This window comes from Limulus polyphemus, unplaced genomic scaffold (genome assembly GCF_000517525.1).
Source record: "Limulus polyphemus unplaced genomic scaffold, Limulus_polyphemus-2.1.2 Scaffold1075, whole genome shotgun sequence".
NCBI lineage: Eukaryota > Metazoa > Arthropoda > Merostomata > Xiphosura > Limulidae > Limulus > Limulus polyphemus.
In genome coordinates, this window is record NW_013666685.1 from 289,879 (window position 1) to 308,540 (window position 18,662).

At 34.3% G+C, this 18,662-nt stretch overlaps 1 protein-coding gene across 2 annotated transcripts in view; it reads right to left on the reverse strand.

Annotated features, from left to right (window-relative positions):
- Positions 1-18,662, reverse strand: part of LOC106462020 (probable serine/threonine-protein kinase DDB_G0282963) — a 142,620-nt gene that overhangs the window by 91,491 nt on the left and 32,467 nt on the right. For both annotated transcript variants that reach the window (XM_022389130.1, XM_022389131.1), the window contains exons 5-6: positions 8,933-8,998; positions 5,867-5,961 (exon numbers count right to left, since the gene is read on the reverse strand). In XM_022389130.1, coding sequence (XP_022244838.1) covers positions 5,867-5,961; positions 8,933-8,998 — 161 coding nt within the window. The remainder of the gene's footprint in view (positions 1-5,866; positions 5,962-8,932; positions 8,999-18,662) is intronic.

Sequence of the window (18,662 nt, forward strand, 5' to 3'; positions counted from 1 at the left end):
TTTTAAAAACATAACTATTTATAATGCTCCCTAAATAATAGAAAAATAAATTACAGTGAAAGCAATGAAGATTTTGTAGGTTTTGAACCAAACTAAATAACAGTAAACCTTTTTTAATTTACGGTATTCTCTTATTTTGATGTGTTGAGCTCTTTTGTGTATAGAACAATATATACTAATTTTTAAAGTATCAAATTGAATTTTTGTTGAACAAAAATCTTTCAAATACGACTGGTGCTTTTTTTTCCCCAAAAAACTTTGTCCTCAAAATAAGGGTGCGTCTTATATTCCGAAAAATACGGTACATCACACCAAATATCAATGGTTTAACTTGATGGTCCTTCATCTCTGTTTAATACTTCTTTTCTTTTTTTAAATTTTATTATTTTTAGTGATTCTCTAACATTTAGAACTGTAATGTTACGAGGTTGAGCTAAAATTGTAGTTTTTCCCATAAAATTTTGTGTTGTGGTTACATGTTCTGCAGTAAATGAGTTTTCTATTTTATTATTTCTTACGTAACCTTTATGTTCCTGTAATCTCTATTTTAAATTCCTTTTAGTTTGACCAATATTAACATTCTATTTTGTAAATCCCAGTTTTATTTTTGAATTCTATTTTATTTTTAGGATTACCTAACGTTTCTTTAATATTATTTATAGGTTTAAAGACGGAATAAAAGTTTTGTTGCTTCTTAAAAGCAGAAAAATAAAGTTGTCAAAATTGTGTAAATATAAAACGTCGATTTTAATTATTGATTAAGTTCAAACTGGTATATGTTAAATGACCAAATGCAATGTGGTTCGCCAGATATGCCCAGGTAGTTAGGGCGCTCGAACCCCTTCCCACCAAACATGTTTGCCCTTTCAGCCGTGGGGCCATTATAAATGTGACGGCCAATCCCACTATTCTTTGTTAAAAGAATAGCCCAAGGGTTGGCGGTGGGTGATGATTAGCTGCCTTCCCTCTAGTCTTACACTCCTAAATTATGGACGGCTAGCGCAGATAGCCCTAGTGTAGCCCTTGTCCTCCAACGCGAGAACTGCATATTGGTACTTACGATTTGAAAATAGAATCATGACACATCAAAATATGTTTACATCTAGGTTTTCCTCATTATGGGTAAAGATGTAATACTTACTGATTCTGTCAAGATTGCAACATCTAAAGACTGGCTTTAAACCATGACAAAATGAGAGATCCACAGTATCCTAGGTTTTGAAGCATATTATTGTTTTCTTAGATACCTGCACCACTGTCTGCAGTGACTAAAGCTAAGATGCATTATAAGTGATCTGAAAACTGTTCCTGGTATTTGCAGTCACTATATTATCCCTTAGTTAAGGCCCTGGTGTTAAACTTTCCAGGAAAATGGCCTATTCTTCCAGTGATAGTGGAATTGGAGTGATATTGTTGTAGGTGGAAAAGTATGACTATTGCAAATGGAGGAATATAATAATATGTATATAACCTTGCATTTGTGTGAACAGTTATGAAGGAAGGTTCACTGTATCATTTTTATATGCCAATAACCCATGGTTTTCAAACTGTGGTGCAGCAAGTTCTCCCGAAAGCTTTTAGGGAGGGGATACTTACGAATTTACATATGCAAGGTTTGGAGCCTAGCAGTCTGTTTAGATGCTTAAGTTAATTTGCAAAACCAGTCTTGTGGTCTCGTTTTCATCAAGACATTGGGTAATGATGCAAACTATATACTAGGTGTGTGCTGTTCAGAAGAAAAAAAAAACATTTATGTTACCGAAAACTCTGGCACAGAAGTTTGGGTTCTCTATTACATAAAAGATCCCTAGATATTATTAGTTCACTCCTGGAGAATAAAAGGGGTAATCAGTATAGAGTAGCTATTATAGATTACTTTATGAAACGGGACAAAGCTTATCCATTGTTTCATACATCAGTGCACTTCTTCTTGGTTTACTAACTGAAGAATGGATAACATTGTTCGAAGGACTTGAAAAATACACATGGACCAAAGAGCTAATTTTGATAGCCATTTGTATACTGAGTTGTGTAAGGTGTTGGACAGGCGAAGACATTAACTTTACTTTACCACTCACAGCCTGATGGTTTGGCAAAGTGGGTAATAAAGATGATCAATCATATGCTTGGATAGTTTGTTAATCCCAACTGAACTGTCTGGAAGAAACACTTAATATACATTATATAGAACAACAGAACAAAAGTCAATTATTTTTTCCCAAACTAATTAATGTTTGCCTAAGAAAAATACGTGAATTCATTTTGTGATTTGTTCTTTCTGAACATCCAAGGGGAAATTTGTGGTAGGATGTTCATGTGAGAAACCACCTGAGGATATTTGCGTACATACAAGTGTGAATTTAAGTAGCATTAACACAAAATCCACTCCTTTGGGTATAAGAGCCATATATATTACTTCAATATATAACGTTTGAGGGGGTTGTACTCTTAATCAGGTGGTTAATCAAACTGCAATAAATCCCAGGAAAAAATGTCTTGTTTACTGGATTTTCACAACATATATCTTTCCTGTTTTGCTGATCCTAATGGGTTGATTAAGCTATAGACAGTGATACGTTATGTTGATAACATTGCTCTGAGTACTTCCATGTGTCTTAGATAATAAATGTTATTTTTACAGTTAAACATTGCATTTGACCTGTTTGTATGAGTATTTATTGGTTTAAACTGTAGCAAACAATATAAATATTAATCTAGGCTGGGGAATTGTAGTTGAAAAATTTTAGTTTGGCCTAATTCTGCCTGTAATGATATATTTCGTGATGCTGTAAGATAGTTTGTTTTAGCGGCTCATAAATAGTGATATGGTAACAGATAATATGATTATTAAGACATAGCCAGCTTAGGTTGTCGTGATTATCATATGAAACTCATAGAGCAGTGTGTCTGATATTATAACTGTATATGATAGGACGTTATGTTTATATAAATATATATGGTTCTGTACATATATGGCTATATGTGTGCTGTGTTTTGTGTGGCACATGTACTAAGACTTCACACTTGAATTCATTTAAGTATGTTGTATCACCCGAATGGATAAAATACACAAAGAGCACAATTATCAGGCAGTAAGATGGAGTGTGACTGATATTGTCATTGATGTTCATGGTAGAACAAGATCAGTTTTTATAACTGAAATGTTCATGATCTAGTAGATTTAATTATTAAGGTGTATGTAATACATTAAAGAAGAATATGGTGTTACTCAGTGTTTTCATTAGTGTTAGCGAATTATATGTTCCATTTGGTAGAAATGAAATATTCATATACAAGTGAAACTGCTGATTGTGACTTATGCACCACACCAATGTAAACCATATTTTGATTGGTGTTGGTGTAATATGTTTAATATTTAGAATTGGGACATTTCACAAGCAACAGTTTTACTGATTACTTGCTGAACATTTATTTTCCTGTACAAATTGCAGTTAGAACACATTAGTGTGAACTGTGATTGTATGGTTTAAGGAACGTAACAACTGTGTGGCATTGTTTTTAGTTCCTTCACGCTATAGCACAGTTGTATCAGAAACTAAGATGAATAGAAGTATGATAGCAATGTTAGTAGAATCAGTGGCATGGAATCTCGTAGTCAAGAGATAGTGATCCATACTCGTAAAGCGACTAGAGTTATGTTAGTAACTTGTGTAGGATACAGAACTTACAGTTTTTACCCTTTTTACTCCCCACTGGACTCAGGTTCTGTTTTTAATATTCAGACAATAGTGTATTTGAAATGGACACGCTATTTTGCAGGGGTTACTACCAGCAATGGTTCAGAATGTATTATGGCAGTATGTTGGTCAATTATAGGCCCCATATAAAACCTATGTCGTAAAGGAAACACATTTCAAGTTCATTGATATTTTTTTATATCATGTGGCTACATTACCACGAATGCCTTAGGGTAAGACATCCACTTGGTGCCATTTGACACCATACCACTAACATATGTTTCAGTCATAAGCTTCTGCTGCAATGTACATCGTTTCCCCACACTAGTACTCCTATTCTTTAGTGCCATTGTCGTAAATAATGAGCAACTTGCGCATGATATATGACTTTTCTGATCCCTGCCAGGAGCAATTAGATTATGGCTGAGATGATTTAAATCTAGTTGCTAAATGCAGCATTTATTTTAACTTGTAGTTGTTATGAGATAGAGGAGGGCCATTTTACCTCATCTTTGGCGTCTACTTTATAAAAACTTATAGGTAAAACGCCCCCCTCCGCCCAACCACAAGAAATGCATTTTTTCAATACTAAAAATTTGCTTTCTCATGACATTTATTTTAATACAAAGTTAAGGGGTGGCCATCTTACCCCACCTTCTTCTTCATAGACAAAACATTTGACGTAGTACTAGTCAGTTTCATGTATACATGCACCTATATATATATACTAAACATATATGATTTCAGTACTGAGGTAATCTTTTGAACAGGATTAACTAGTATGAAATCTTTCATAATGAAGTCAAAACTCCCAATTCAATCTGGTCAGAGTTCAGTTTAACTCTGTAATACATTTTCTACCGAACCTCTAGTTAAAAGGATTATTATATTTATCTGTATGAAATACGCGTATCCGAGAATATCACATGTCTAATTACACAGGCCTGCGATGGTCTTATTGTCTCGAAATTTTTACATATTCTACAGTAATTCCTGTACGATGAATCCGAAAATGATATCCATTTTTATCCATCACGTACAGATTTTTTAGGAAACACAACACATAAAAGAAAGACCACAAGACGTAGTTTTGAGACGTAGATTACACACAAAAAAATCGGGATGAATGAGGATGCATATTCCTTTGACATCAATGTTCTTCCCTTTTCTTAATTTTTTTGTATTTTTGTTAACAAACATAATAATATAAAATGTTTATTGTGGTAAACGAAATAATAATTTGATCTAAATAAGAGTTTTATTTTTTCTTCCCGATGTGTAAAACATTCTTACGTGATAGAAAAAAAATGAATATTATTTTCGAAATCTGCGTAGCTGAATTATGGATAATCCATTATTAAAACCAAAACAACTTTTATGAAGTTTAAATTCGCAGGCTTGTATTATTTGCTCAGTGTCTGAGTATGTAATAATTTGACTGGTGTTTGAGTACATAATATTCTTACGAGTATTTGAGTATGTAGTAGTTTGATGAGTGTTTTACTATATAATGATTTGGTTGATGTTTCAATATGTAAGACCGCTATGTAAATGTTCATGTTTGTTAGCCATGATGAACTTTCGAGGAATACTTCAGACTTATTTTCTTTTGGGTGATTCTTTAGGGGGCTCGCCTTCACTAATATTAAACTGTAAACGCCTACGTGGAAATCTTTGTTTACAAGTGAAGTATCTTTATACTGAACACAAAGTAATAAAACACTACGTTACCAGATTTTGCATTAAAATATAACATTGATAGAAGAAAACTGTATTTCTATCACACTTAGATATTAGGTCACAGTTTATTAATGGTGAGTTAACATTTATTATAACAAAATATTTACTATAATTTATATTATAATAATATGTTAATTTATTATGATGTTAAAATTAGGCAAGATAGTTATATGAAAATATATTTCAATAGTATGTAAATAAGTTATAATAATTAGAATAACACTTTTTAAATGAACCAGACTTCAATGTCTGTTGGCATACAGTACATGTACTAACCAAAGAAGAGTATTTACGTCTAGAGTTTAAACATTTTCTATTTATCTGTACATCTATTTGTTTTTGGTTTTTTTTTTGTGTGTGTATGTTTTGTTTTTCTATGTAACAACAAATACTTAGTAAGACGTTACAATAATCATCTTTCTACTTACGAATCGTCGAGAAATGCCAACCCAAAATACTCCTTCTCTTTCAAGTTTAAGTGGGAAGAAACCATATCAAGCAATTCACTTGTGTAGAGTTTAGGCTAAGAAGTAAAAAAAAAGTAAACAGATAAAACACACAAAAAAAACAACAACAATGAAGAATGAATTAATTATTGGAGTGACAACAATTGTTACAAAACGTATATAAAATATCGGTAAATATAGCTATAAAGAATACCAAAATGTAACTAAAGAGTTCACTACTTGGTTGTAGACAACATTTCGATCTGCTAACGTTAAGTCACCAGTAATAATATATCTAACGCAACTATATTAATTCCGGTCAATAACCGGGTTGTATATATCTGGATTATTTTAACACGACTTCACATTTCATTTCCTTCACTTAACACGTGTAACTTAAGGATAACAGTCACATTACTATAATGAATAACTTTAATTATACTTCCATATTAAATTACTATTATTCAGTCAAACAGGCGAAATGGAATTTTTTGAAGGTTCAACAGGGTTCATCTACTTGTTTCGTGACTACAAACAATATGATGTGTCGGTACAGTTCCTCAGTCTTAGGCCATGGCCAAAATTCAGTGAAGCTCTTGTTTGGAGCTTACTTGTGGACGACGGTGTGATGTGTCAGTACATTCCTTAATTTTAGGCCATGGCCGAAATTCACTGAAGCTCTTGTTTGGAGCTTGCTTGTAGACGACGATGTGATGTGTCAGTACAGTTCCTCTGTCTTAGGCCATGGCCGAAATTCAGTGAAGCTCTTGTTTGGAGCTTGCTTGTAGACGACGATGTGATGTGTCAGTACAGTTCCGTAGTTTTAGGCCATTACCAAACAATTAAATAACGGCCTTGTTTGGGGCTTGCTTATTAACGAATATGATATATTATGATTTATGAATACAATTCCTTAATTTTAGCCCTAGCCGAGCAACTAAAGGGATCCCATTGAACCTTTTAAGATGACCCACATTCTTCAAACTAAAACATATTTTAAACAACAGTCATCAGAATAATCCATTCTGGGTAATGATATACAAAATCAGATCAACAAGTATGAAAAAACGTCATAGAGGCTATTTAACCTTTGATCACCTGCTTGGACAAGAGTCTTTGTTTTTAGAATTTTTGCGTAAAACTAAACAAAGACTATCTGTGCATAATCGTCTCTAATTTTGAGCGGACTATAGGAGAGAAACTAGTCAGCAGGACCCACTGCCAACTCTTGGTATACCCTTGTCACACCAAATGATGGTATTTAACTGTCATTCTTATAGCGCACCCACGGCCCAAAAGTGTGGAACGTAATTTTGCAACAGCGAGGCCCGAACTGTGGACCATTGGATTCATATTCTGGGCACTCACTACGCTGTTTGAAACACAGATACCGATATTCTATAGCTATATACTACTGTTTTTCCTGTTCTTGCATGCCATCGGCGGATGTATGGTGTTACTCTTAACGAGGCTATTATATTTACACTTGTTATTAAAGATAAGTTTAAAATGTGTTTAAGGATCAAAAGCCACTACCCCTTGATCTATGTTAGTATATACAGTGTCAGTTTGTTTGTTTTGTTTTTAGATCAGTGCCACATTGGGCTATCTGCTGTGTCCACCGCGGGGAATCGAACCCGGATTTTAGAGTTGTAGATTCGTAAACCTACTGCTATCCCACCAGTATTACAGTGTCAGAAAAATAAACGTCGCATATTTATCAGCGTTTCGGTCAGGAAAATTATAATTACTGGATCTATTGTAAAAAGGACATGAATAACTTTAAAATGTCATTAGAAAATCCGGAAAGAGTAATAAAAAATCATTAGTGTACAAAGCACTTTTGTATGTACTGATGACAAAACCTCACTTTTCTCGTTCTGGATTACATACAAATGCATGCATCCAAATTCTAAAGTCAACGCAGTCATCATGACGTTGACAAAGAAATACATTTAAACCATTACAATCTTAATGAATTCGAACCACAATATATGTAATTTGGAATAATATTTTTATTGTGTACTTAATAGCAATGATATTAATCTGAAATATAATCACTAAATACAAAGCGTAATCGGACATGGCATGGCCTGGTGGTTAGGGCGTTCGACATATAATCTGCAAGTCACGTGCTCTCCCTTTCAGCTATGGGGGCGTTATAAAGTGACTGTCAATCCCACTCCTCGTTGGTAAAGAGTAGCCCAAGAGGCTGGCGGAGGATGGCGTCGTGTAGCTGCCTTCCCTCTAGTCTATCACTCTAAATTACGGACAGCTAAGGCAGATAGCACACGAGTAGCTTTGCGCGAATTTCCACAAAACAAAGAAACAAAGCATATTTTTTTAGCTGTAATATGAAACGCAGGCTGGCACTGTGGTATAGTACATGATTTTGGAGCTGGGGCCGTAAACAAATTCATGTGAGCGATACCATATAACATTCCCTACACTTTAAGCTACGGATGCTTTGTAACAGTGACAGTCAGTCTCTTAGAATGGATGATAGGCGATAAAGTACTGTTGACTGGCTGCCTTATCTCTCTGGCCAGTAGTTCAAATATAGGAATGGCAGCGGATGGTCTTAGTAGCTTTGCCATAAATTGAAATACACAAAAAATAATTATGTAATACCTACAAGTCCTTATTCTTTTCAAACGAGTAATCGAGACAGACCTGATTATGTGATTTCACGTGAATTAATTTGCACAATGATCACTCATTAATAAAGTGCTCTATCTGTGTCCGCATTTCAGTGTTGTAAACCATTTTTGTTAGCTATGGTGAAGTGTATCATACAAATATACACAAGGAAGTTTGTTATCAAATACTGTATGGTGATGTGTTGAAGTGTATCATATAAATATACACAAGGAAGTTTATTATCAAATACAGTATAGTGATGTGCTGAAGTGTATCGTATAAATATGCACAAGGAAGTTTGTTATCAAATACTGTATGGTGATGTGTTGAAGTGTATCATATAAATATACACAAGGAAGTTTATTATCAAATACTGTATGGTGACGTGCAAGTTTTCTTGACAATTACCTGTACTAAAATATCCAACTGACGTCCATCGAGTAATACGATTTTACTTTGTTTTCCTTCTCCAACCTATAAAGAAACATTGAGAAGAAAATTAACCTTAATTTTACACTTCAGTTAGATTTATTTATACATTATTAGAAGAATAAAACAAAAACATTACATCTTAATGAATGGAATTCTAACATTTCTTTATTGTGTTCACTTTTGTACAGTATTTCAGTACTAAAAATTAATCTTATCTTTTAAATCATTGATCATGAACGTGACCGCCTCTCAAATCTCTCTAACTATCATTAACGGCACGTTGATAACAAATTTGTATCTTTGAACAAAGCAGTAAAGTCTGTAGTACAATCTGTGTGACATGGATAGAAGTTATAGGTGGAAGATAGTAATTCTTTGGAATTTTTAAAGGACATCACCCAATGGTTTTTGAAATTTCTTGAAGACAAGCTTAAAAACAGGTGGCGGTTAAGCCTTTTAAATAAAGTCTACTATGTCTTCTTCAAAATTTGTTTACACAGTTTTATAGCATCAATAATATGTATATAAACCCACCCTTCGTGGCATCTTATATTTTCCTGTAATTGTAGAAAGAAAGGAAAAACTACACCAACGCTGAAGTTTTATGTGTTTTACACTGGATTTATTTTACGTCATTTTGTGTAATTGAGTTTCTAGCATGTGCTTTGTTTTTTCTTCTAAATTTTAGTAATTAGAATTTCCACAAAACGAAAGATAAATTACATACAATAGTCAATGTTTCGCGTATTCACCCTACTTGTGATTCGTATTTAAAGCCTAAAAAGATCATTCTATATATGCCGCGTTCACAGGCGACGGAAACGTGGGTGAGTGCAAATGCCCCTCAAATTTTCACCCGATAGTGAAGTGCCTTTTTTCTTATTTTTTTGAGAATGGTATATAATTATCAGGGAACGTCGATGCTTCACATTTGAATTCATGGTCACTGTTAACGTAGCAAATAAGGTTATCCCAATCGCCTGCCCCCCCCCCAAATTAAAATATGTTCCGCCGCGCTTATTGACTACGTTTAATGGCTTTGGGCCTGTTTCATGAGTGAGGGGGCGAAATCACACCAACAGTAAGGAAGACGCATAAAAAAATAAACATCATTCTGTAATGTATAAAGTTGTGGGATAATATATACCAACCTCTTTCTTTTAATCATTCTTCCAAATACCTATTTAGCAAAATCATTATTTTCTTGTCTTTTTTTTTCCACGTCAAGAAGCACGTCTCATAACTAAACCAGTTCACGAGGTTCAATGTTGCAATGAAAGCGCAGCCCAGTAGTTTGTGTACAGGAATGTGGAGCTGAGGATTTGTGGTTTGCGTCCCATTAACGCCAAAAAAACACGCTCTGCACTTTGTAGGTGCATTGTAAGAGTGATGGTCAAATCCCACTTTTTGGTGTGAGAAGAGTAGTCCAAGAGTTGGCGATGGATGGCGTTGACTATCTGCATTCCCTCTAGACCATAACTTCAAAATTAGACCCGGCCAGTTCGTGTAGCATTGTGCGAAAATTAAAACAGACCAAACTAAGTTACGTTACACGTTGAGATTTAACAACCTTTTCTTATTTAACTTAAACTATTTTGGCAAAAGAAATTTTGTTTTTTACTCAGAAGTAAAGTGATTCAGTTCACAACAAATATGCTTCAAGCTATTACCTTCGAACGCAGTGCCTGTAGGTAAGTGTACAATATAAAGCATTAATATTATGGATATAATTTTCAATTTGTTTGTTTGTTTTAACACAAAGTCAAGGTCAAGTAACTTTAAAATGTTACCATGCGGTTAATGAAACCCTCCGGAGAAGATAATATTAACCGTGTCTTGTCTCCCTATTATAATTCTAAAATACATCACTGTAGTATAACAGTAATTCCCATCAGAATAATTATATATATATAAATCGGTTGAGTTAAAAAAGGAATAGTTTTGTTCCTAAAAGCCTGAGTTTCGATATCCGTAGTGAGCACAGAACAGATAGCCCATTGTGTAGCTTTGCGCTTAACTACAAACACACTAAGGGCCTGGTGTTGCATGTCTTGTCATCCAATGTCATGGAATATGCTGTATCGTTGTGCATAACAATAAATGTTATCTCATCGTTACTTCCTGGTGACACAACCTCAACAATGACCTTGTTAGATATTTAAACAGACATGCAAAATTAACGCAGTGGTATTCGGAGTTAAAAAGCATAAATCCTGACGAGTAAAATTATGTAATTATTTATTTAGTTTATTCATGTTCTCTACATCATAAAGCTTCAGAGGACTATAAAATAGTATATAATATGAAACAAATTAATCTATTATTTGTTATGGATTTTGCGCAAAGCTACACGAGGGCTATCTGTGCTAGCCGTCCCTAATTTTGCAGTGTAAGACAGCTAGTCATCACCACCCACCGCCAACTCTTGGGCTACTCTTTTTACCAACGAATAGTGGGATTGACCCCACGGCTGAAAGGGCGAGCATGTTTGGTGTGACTAGGATTCGAACCCGCGACCCTCAGATTAAGAGTCGAGCGCCTTAAACCACCTGGCCATGCTTATAATAAATAATTTATATACAAATTAAAATGGGATTGACCGTCACATTATAACGCCCCCACGGCTGAAAGGACGAGCAGATTGCGAGTCGAGCGCCCTAACCCCCTGGCCATGCCGGGCCCAAATTAATCTAATAAAAGCTAGTAAAATCATAAGTTTGAGCTATTTCAGCTTTCATCAACAGCTTACTTTGATGATAATTAAAGTCACCCACTGAAGCTTTATGGGTTTATATACAGTGAAGTGACTAGATAAGACTACAAAAAGATTATGAAAAAAAAAAAAAAGAGTTGTTACTTTACCGATATTTAACAAAATGTAATATAAAATAATGATTACATAACATCATCTAATGATATATATATCTACGATAACTGAGTTACAATACACATAATGATGAAAATTTTACAAGTAGCTTCTTCTGCGTTGTGTACGCGAAAGGGATCGAATCCCTAATTCTAGCGTTCTAAGCTATTGACCTTACCACAATGTTGATGCAGTTGTGGTATCACCCAGTGCACGGATTTACCACGAAGCAAGAATAGAGCCAGCTAACTGGGTTCTTCCAGAATAAAGTGTCGACAGGCAGAATGTGCATCACAACAATTTACCAGAATAATGTGTCGACAGGCAGAATGTGCATCACAACAATTTATATTATCACAATCACAAGACATTAAAACAAAACAAGGATGGATATATCTGTAATGAGTGTATTGGACTGATGAGAGAGAGAGCGAGGAAGTGAAATCTTAGTAAGCTTCCCCCACCAGTTATGTGTGCATCCCCCCTAGTTAGATCAAGTACAACACTAAAATATTTAAGTTAAAGCTGAGTTAAAATAATAAATAAAAATGTCTCGCACTCCAAATTACAGCAAAGTTTAAAATGAAAACAAACTTAAGACTAATATCAAATTTACGATGTTTCTTACCAAAAGTATAACAGGGAAAAACCCGGTTTTTAATACTAATAGTACAATATCAATAACAAAGCAAGTTTTGCACATGACTGTACCTCAAACTGTGTTACAGCCAAATAGTGGGGCAACCCCAGGCCATTATCCGATTTGCTGCCAGAAAAGACAGCCTTCTACTGTAGGATAGGAACAGCTATCTTTCTTGCAAGAAAATGCAGTTAACTGCTAGTTAGTGAATACAAGTCCTGGACAAAATTAAAATATGGAAAAGTTAGCTATGTTTATTTGAGCGAATTTCTGTGTCCAAACTGAAATAAAAGAAAAACAGAAATTTCGAAATATTTACATATTAACTAAGAATGTATAAAAACACACGGTAAATTCCTCTTTCACACAGTGTGCATGGCAGTTTGAATTAACATTTCGGTGCAGTTCTTAGTGCATGGCAGTTTGAATTAACATTTCGGTGCAGTTCTTAGTGCATGGCAGTTTGAATTAACATTTCGGTGCAGTTCTTTGTGCATGGCAGTTTGAATTAACATTTCGGTGCAGTTCTTTGTGCATGCCAGAATGAATTAACATTCTTTATGAAGTTATTAGTGAGTGGCAGTTTGATTTATTAAACTTAAACAAAATTCAAAGCACAACCAAACATAATTCCAATCATTGAAATTTATATTTACTAAAGTCCAGGTGTTTTAAAAGTTTTTGCATATTACTGTGTGAACTGGTTTCTGAAAGAGTATTAACTGGTAACCTTATGGGTATACCTAATATCGTTACAGTTTTTAGTATGATAATATCATGTTCACTTTTTAGCAAACTCATTAGAATTATCCTTTGAAATTCCATTTACCCGACAATTTTTATCCTTACTGGTTATATAATGTATGTTAATTGTAAGGAATTTTCCTTTTCTACCGCTGTTATCGGTCATATCTTTCTACAGTCATTGTTTTCACTCAACCATGAAAGTATGTCCCGTCCTTCCAAGTGTACCTTAGATGGCTGAAAGTAGTTTTTTAAGGTGGCAGCATATAGCGGGTGGAGCTATTGTGAGTGAGAGTATCTGTCCATATGCTTGTATGAAAAATATATTATCCACATAGTAGGTATGTATTTAAGGTTTTTTAACGGAAACATTATGCGTTCTTAGATTTGTTTGTTTTGTTGAATTTCAAACAAGGCTACTCAACTATCTGCGCTAACCATCCCTAATTTTCAAGTGATAGGCTGGAGTAAAAGCAGCTAGTCAGCACTGCCAAGTTAAACATGCAATTATAAGTTATCAGAACATCATTACAAAACTATTCAAACGTGCTTAAGAGAAATGTCTAATTGTTTTTAAAATATGAAACCTTGTTGACATTCAAGTTGGTAAAAACTCAATTGATAATTTATCAGAAAGTGCAAAATCTAATATTTATGTTAAGCATGACATTCATGCATACCATTGTTTTATTAGAAAGTGGTCAATTAAGCACCATATATTGTACCACGTGAAATTTTATGTCTAATTATTTGTCTTTTTATCAAGATGAAAACAATGTTAAACAACATGCTCCATTGTTGCTCAGCGTTTAAAATGAGGACTTATAACGCAAAAAATATGGTTTCGATTCCTGCACAGAAAGCGCATTGTGTAGCTTTGTGCTTTAAAAAACAAGCCCCATTTTATTCCAGACTTCACTGTTTTTTATTGCAAACTGCAAAAGATGTATTATTTCTAATCCGAAATGTTCGGGAAATATATTTGTTTTTCTATCACTTTCATCTTCTTAATGAAATTACAATTTCATATAAATAAATCAGTTTCAATTTTAGTTTAGAATACGTGAACAGAGAAAAAAAAATTAATCGGGTTTTGCTTGGGGCTATCTATACATAATTATATGCAAAACCCCGGTGCCTCAGTTTTCGGGACCCGTGGTGGTCACAACACAGAGAACCCCTTTTGTAGCTTTGTTCTTAACATCAAACAAACATAATTATATTAACAAACATAAAAGAAAATTTTTATATGACACACATACAATCTGAAATCTTAATTTTACTATTTTAGCAAGATTAGAGGTTATTTGTTTGGTAGTTTGGAGCTTAAAGTGCGCAAAGGTTAGAGGTATCCGTTTGATCAAACACAATAATAAGTTTGTAAAATTTACATGAATGTTATGTAGTGCAGTTAAAACACTAGCAAACGTGTGAACCGTCCGATATTAAAAACAGTTTATTATAGTTCACATTATGAACACAAAAGCTTAGGAAGATATGAAAAATCCTTCAGACAGAAATTACAAATCCACACCACACATACAGAAATTCAACAACCACGTCAAAATAAAATAAAAAAATGGAACACAGAAAGGTCACACTCATAAACAAGACAGCGGGAATAGTGAAGTGTTTCCAGGTGGGAGAATTCGAACATTTAGAATCCATAGAACGATGAGGGTTACACACTCGATCAGATGTTCACTACTCGTATGTGTACAACAGAGAAAATATGTATTTGGATTGAAAACCGAAGTCGATAAGGTTAACGGATTAATGCTGGTTAAAATTAGGTGTTTCTTTTACATTTTCGGTCGTTTGTAAGTCCTGAGGGATTTAACAAGAAAGAAGACAAAATGTTTATAAGGTATCAACCATGAGTCAGTGCTCAACCACTAGCTCGTATTTCAAGCTCCCACAATAACACTCAAACAAACCCAAAACGAGATCTTGAATTTTTTCGTGTGTTTTTTTAAGGTGTAAAATTTATATAAATGTTCTTTTAACTCTTTTAAAACATTATTTTGCTTCATGACCTCAAACAAATAACTAGAGATATCGTGTCTTGTGCATAACTTGTTCTCTAAAAAATTATAACAACTCTTCTTTGGTGATTAAAATACTTCTGACGATTACATTTTAAAAATGTAAAAGAGCCTAGAGAAGATTAAGCAAGAAAGACTGTACAAGAATAGACTGCGACTTAAAGGCGACAGAAGGTGATGTGTGACGAGACAAACTGATAGAACATTCAAATCTTTGCCAAGCACGTCTGTATTCAAGCTCTCTTGCAGACTTGACAAGAACGAAAAGCCTCAGATAAAAATAACTATCATTAAAGCTTTAAGACTGTCATCTTTACGTCCCCACTTTAACAAGAACTTGCTGGTCTTTGGTTTTGGTGATTGTTTCCACTTCATCACAAATCATCTATGTCAGCGTTTCTCAAACTGAGGAGCGCGGACCCCCAGGGGTACCCGAGGGTCCCTCAGGGGGGTCCTCGAGTTATGTCCAAAATTTCATAAAAATATTTTTAAAATTATATTTATTGAAAAAATTATATATTTTGTAAAATTAAATTTATTGAAAAAAATTATATATTTTGTAAAATTAAATTTATATAAATCAAAACATTTAATTCTCGCGTACAAGGAATATTTTTCTCAAAACAAAAAACAACGATAGGTTTGGGGTCCGCGAAAAATATATTAAATTAAAAGAGGTACTCGAATTACTGAAGTTTGAGAATCGCTGGTCTATTGCCATTTTGAACCATAAGCCAACTACTGCATTGGCTCTTGAAGAATCTCTCATTGGTGGTTATGCGCAGCGGTAGAAAGCTAATTATACCACAAAAACCCAAGATTCGTACACTTTATAAATACAATTCAACTCACTTAAAAATATTAAAGTTTGGTTTGAATTTCACGAGGGTTATCTGCGCTAGCCGTCCCTAATTTATCAGTGAAAGACTAGAGGGAAGGCAGCTGGTCATCACCACCGACCGCCAACCTTTGGGCTACTCTTTTACCAACGTAGCATTATATCGCCCCCACGGCTGAAAGGGCGAGCATGTTTGGTGGGACGGGGATTCGATCCCGCGACCCTCAGATTGCGAGTCAAGCGCATCTGGCCTTGCCGGGCCATCCTATTAAAGTTATTCACTTACTTTAAAGAACTGGGGATTGGCCTTATCCAAAATTTTTATTGGATTTTGTTCGAACCTATCATCACATGTTTTCGAAAAAGATGCACACAGAAACTGGAAAAAAAAAGAAAAACATGTCGTCAACTGTTTGAATAAAATGTATAGTTCAACATTAATTTCGGATTTCTATTCATTTCACGAGACACGGTGAAAGCTGTTGTCGTTATGATAATTCACATTAATGTAATATCTCAGTAATCTATTTCCTTAATTATTAAATACGCAACAAAAGACGGGGGAGAACCTTATTATCTTTTATCTTACAGATAAATCACACAAAATGCTAATCGCACTTCATTTGAACGATATGTGTGTACTTATGCAGTAGTATGTCGAACTCGAGAGCAGTTTAAACTGTGAATCCAAAATACATGGCTTGCGTCCCATTGCTACAAAAACGTGCTCAGCACTTTGGGTCTATTTGTAAATAATAAAAAGTGAGAGTAAAACCCCACTATTCGATCAGGCAATGTTAACAATGGGTATTACTAAGTAACTAGCTGCCTTCTCTGTAACTTAACAGTTCAAAATCAGGGACAGTTATGCGCAAACAATCCTTTACGTACTTTGTAAGAAAATTGTAAAACAAACAAAATACTGCTGTCCATTCGACAGTACAATGCTGTCACAATAAATGTATAGCTGGTGTATTATAAAAATACCTTTCGGAAAAGAAATATTCATACAGCGAGATTGTTAAAAGATGTAGAACCCAAAGATATATCATTTAGAAGAAAACAGCCTTCAATGTTCTCCGCAGAAAAAGAAAATATCGCACAGCACAACGTGAAAAGCAGCAACAAACCCAAAATTACATCTAGATCTAATCCAGAGCAACGTATTGATCCGAAAATTGAAATCTGTAGTTGAAAAACAAACCTTTCAGATCCGAAAAGCCCTAAGAGTGAAACTGGGAATATGCTGTGGTAAAATTAATGATAGTATACAGACATTTTAAATAGACGAAAGCCACAAGCCAAAGGTTCACAAGTTTGAGCTATCTTCGTGAAATAGATGGCTAAAGAAACTGGAACCCAAAGCACTTCCTTTCGACCATATAACTGTCAAATTTCCCAGTGCAACTCAGATGGACTTCTGTTCCTTTGGTCTAATTATACACGGTCTTAGCAGCTGTATGTCAACACGAAGATGAAGATCTGTGGAGAATCTGTAAAGGGTTAAAATATGCTTCTATTCTATTATATTTTTTTAGAATATATATATATATATATAGTATCCTCAGGCTTCTCTAATAACCTTAAAATGTGTCAATAGTTCATTACTCGTCACAAAATAAATTTAAAACTTAGTCTAATGATCAGTGCAACTATTTCTTTCTGCCCGAAAGCATTTACGCGAGTTTGCTCTTGCGAAGAACTTTTTTCACTGAATCAAAAGTATTTAATTTACCAGTTTGTAAACAATATTTCAGCGCAGAACTGTAGCAAAGATTTCAGTTTTGGCTAGAAAAATATTCCCACCCCCCACTCCCCACCAAAAAACAAACAAAAAAAAAACGTAACCATTCCCAGAACTCCGTTTATATCTAACGTTTTAGGTACTTTCCCTTCCTGGAAAAATGAGCTTTGAATTTTTTTGGCAACTTTGATGGGGAAGCTCCATTATAAAATACTTCAAAATATAATATATATATAAACATCTAAACATCTATAGCTAGGCTGACAGAGAGTAATATTGCTCGTAACTGCATTCGTTTGTTGATCCTTATATAAGATGAATGTTAAACGTAAAATACCAAACAAGGCCACCTAATATACCAAACGCAATTCTTTAGCCTTCACAACCGAAGAGATCATAGAATTTAGCCATTGTGTGATTCATTGTACTAGTTATACATTGCACAACATATATACTCTAATATTCATATAACTATTACTAATTGTTTTAGTACAGCGTTTCCCAAACTTTTGTTATTCATCCCCCCATAATCAAAAATATTTTTTCCTCGCCTCCGTTTTTATTTTTATGAGCGATGTTTGTTTGTTTGGAATTAAGCACAAAGCTACACAATGGGCTATCTGTGACCTGCCCACCACGGGTATCGAAACCCGGTTTCTAGCGTTGTAAGTGCGCAGACATACCGCTGTGCCACTGGGGGATTTTCTGAGCGAAAGAATGAGTTAGTGTGGAGATGTAATACATGGATAAGCATCAAAAACGCTATATGTGTTGTATTAATTATTTATCAATTTCCTTAATAATATATATATATATATATATATATATA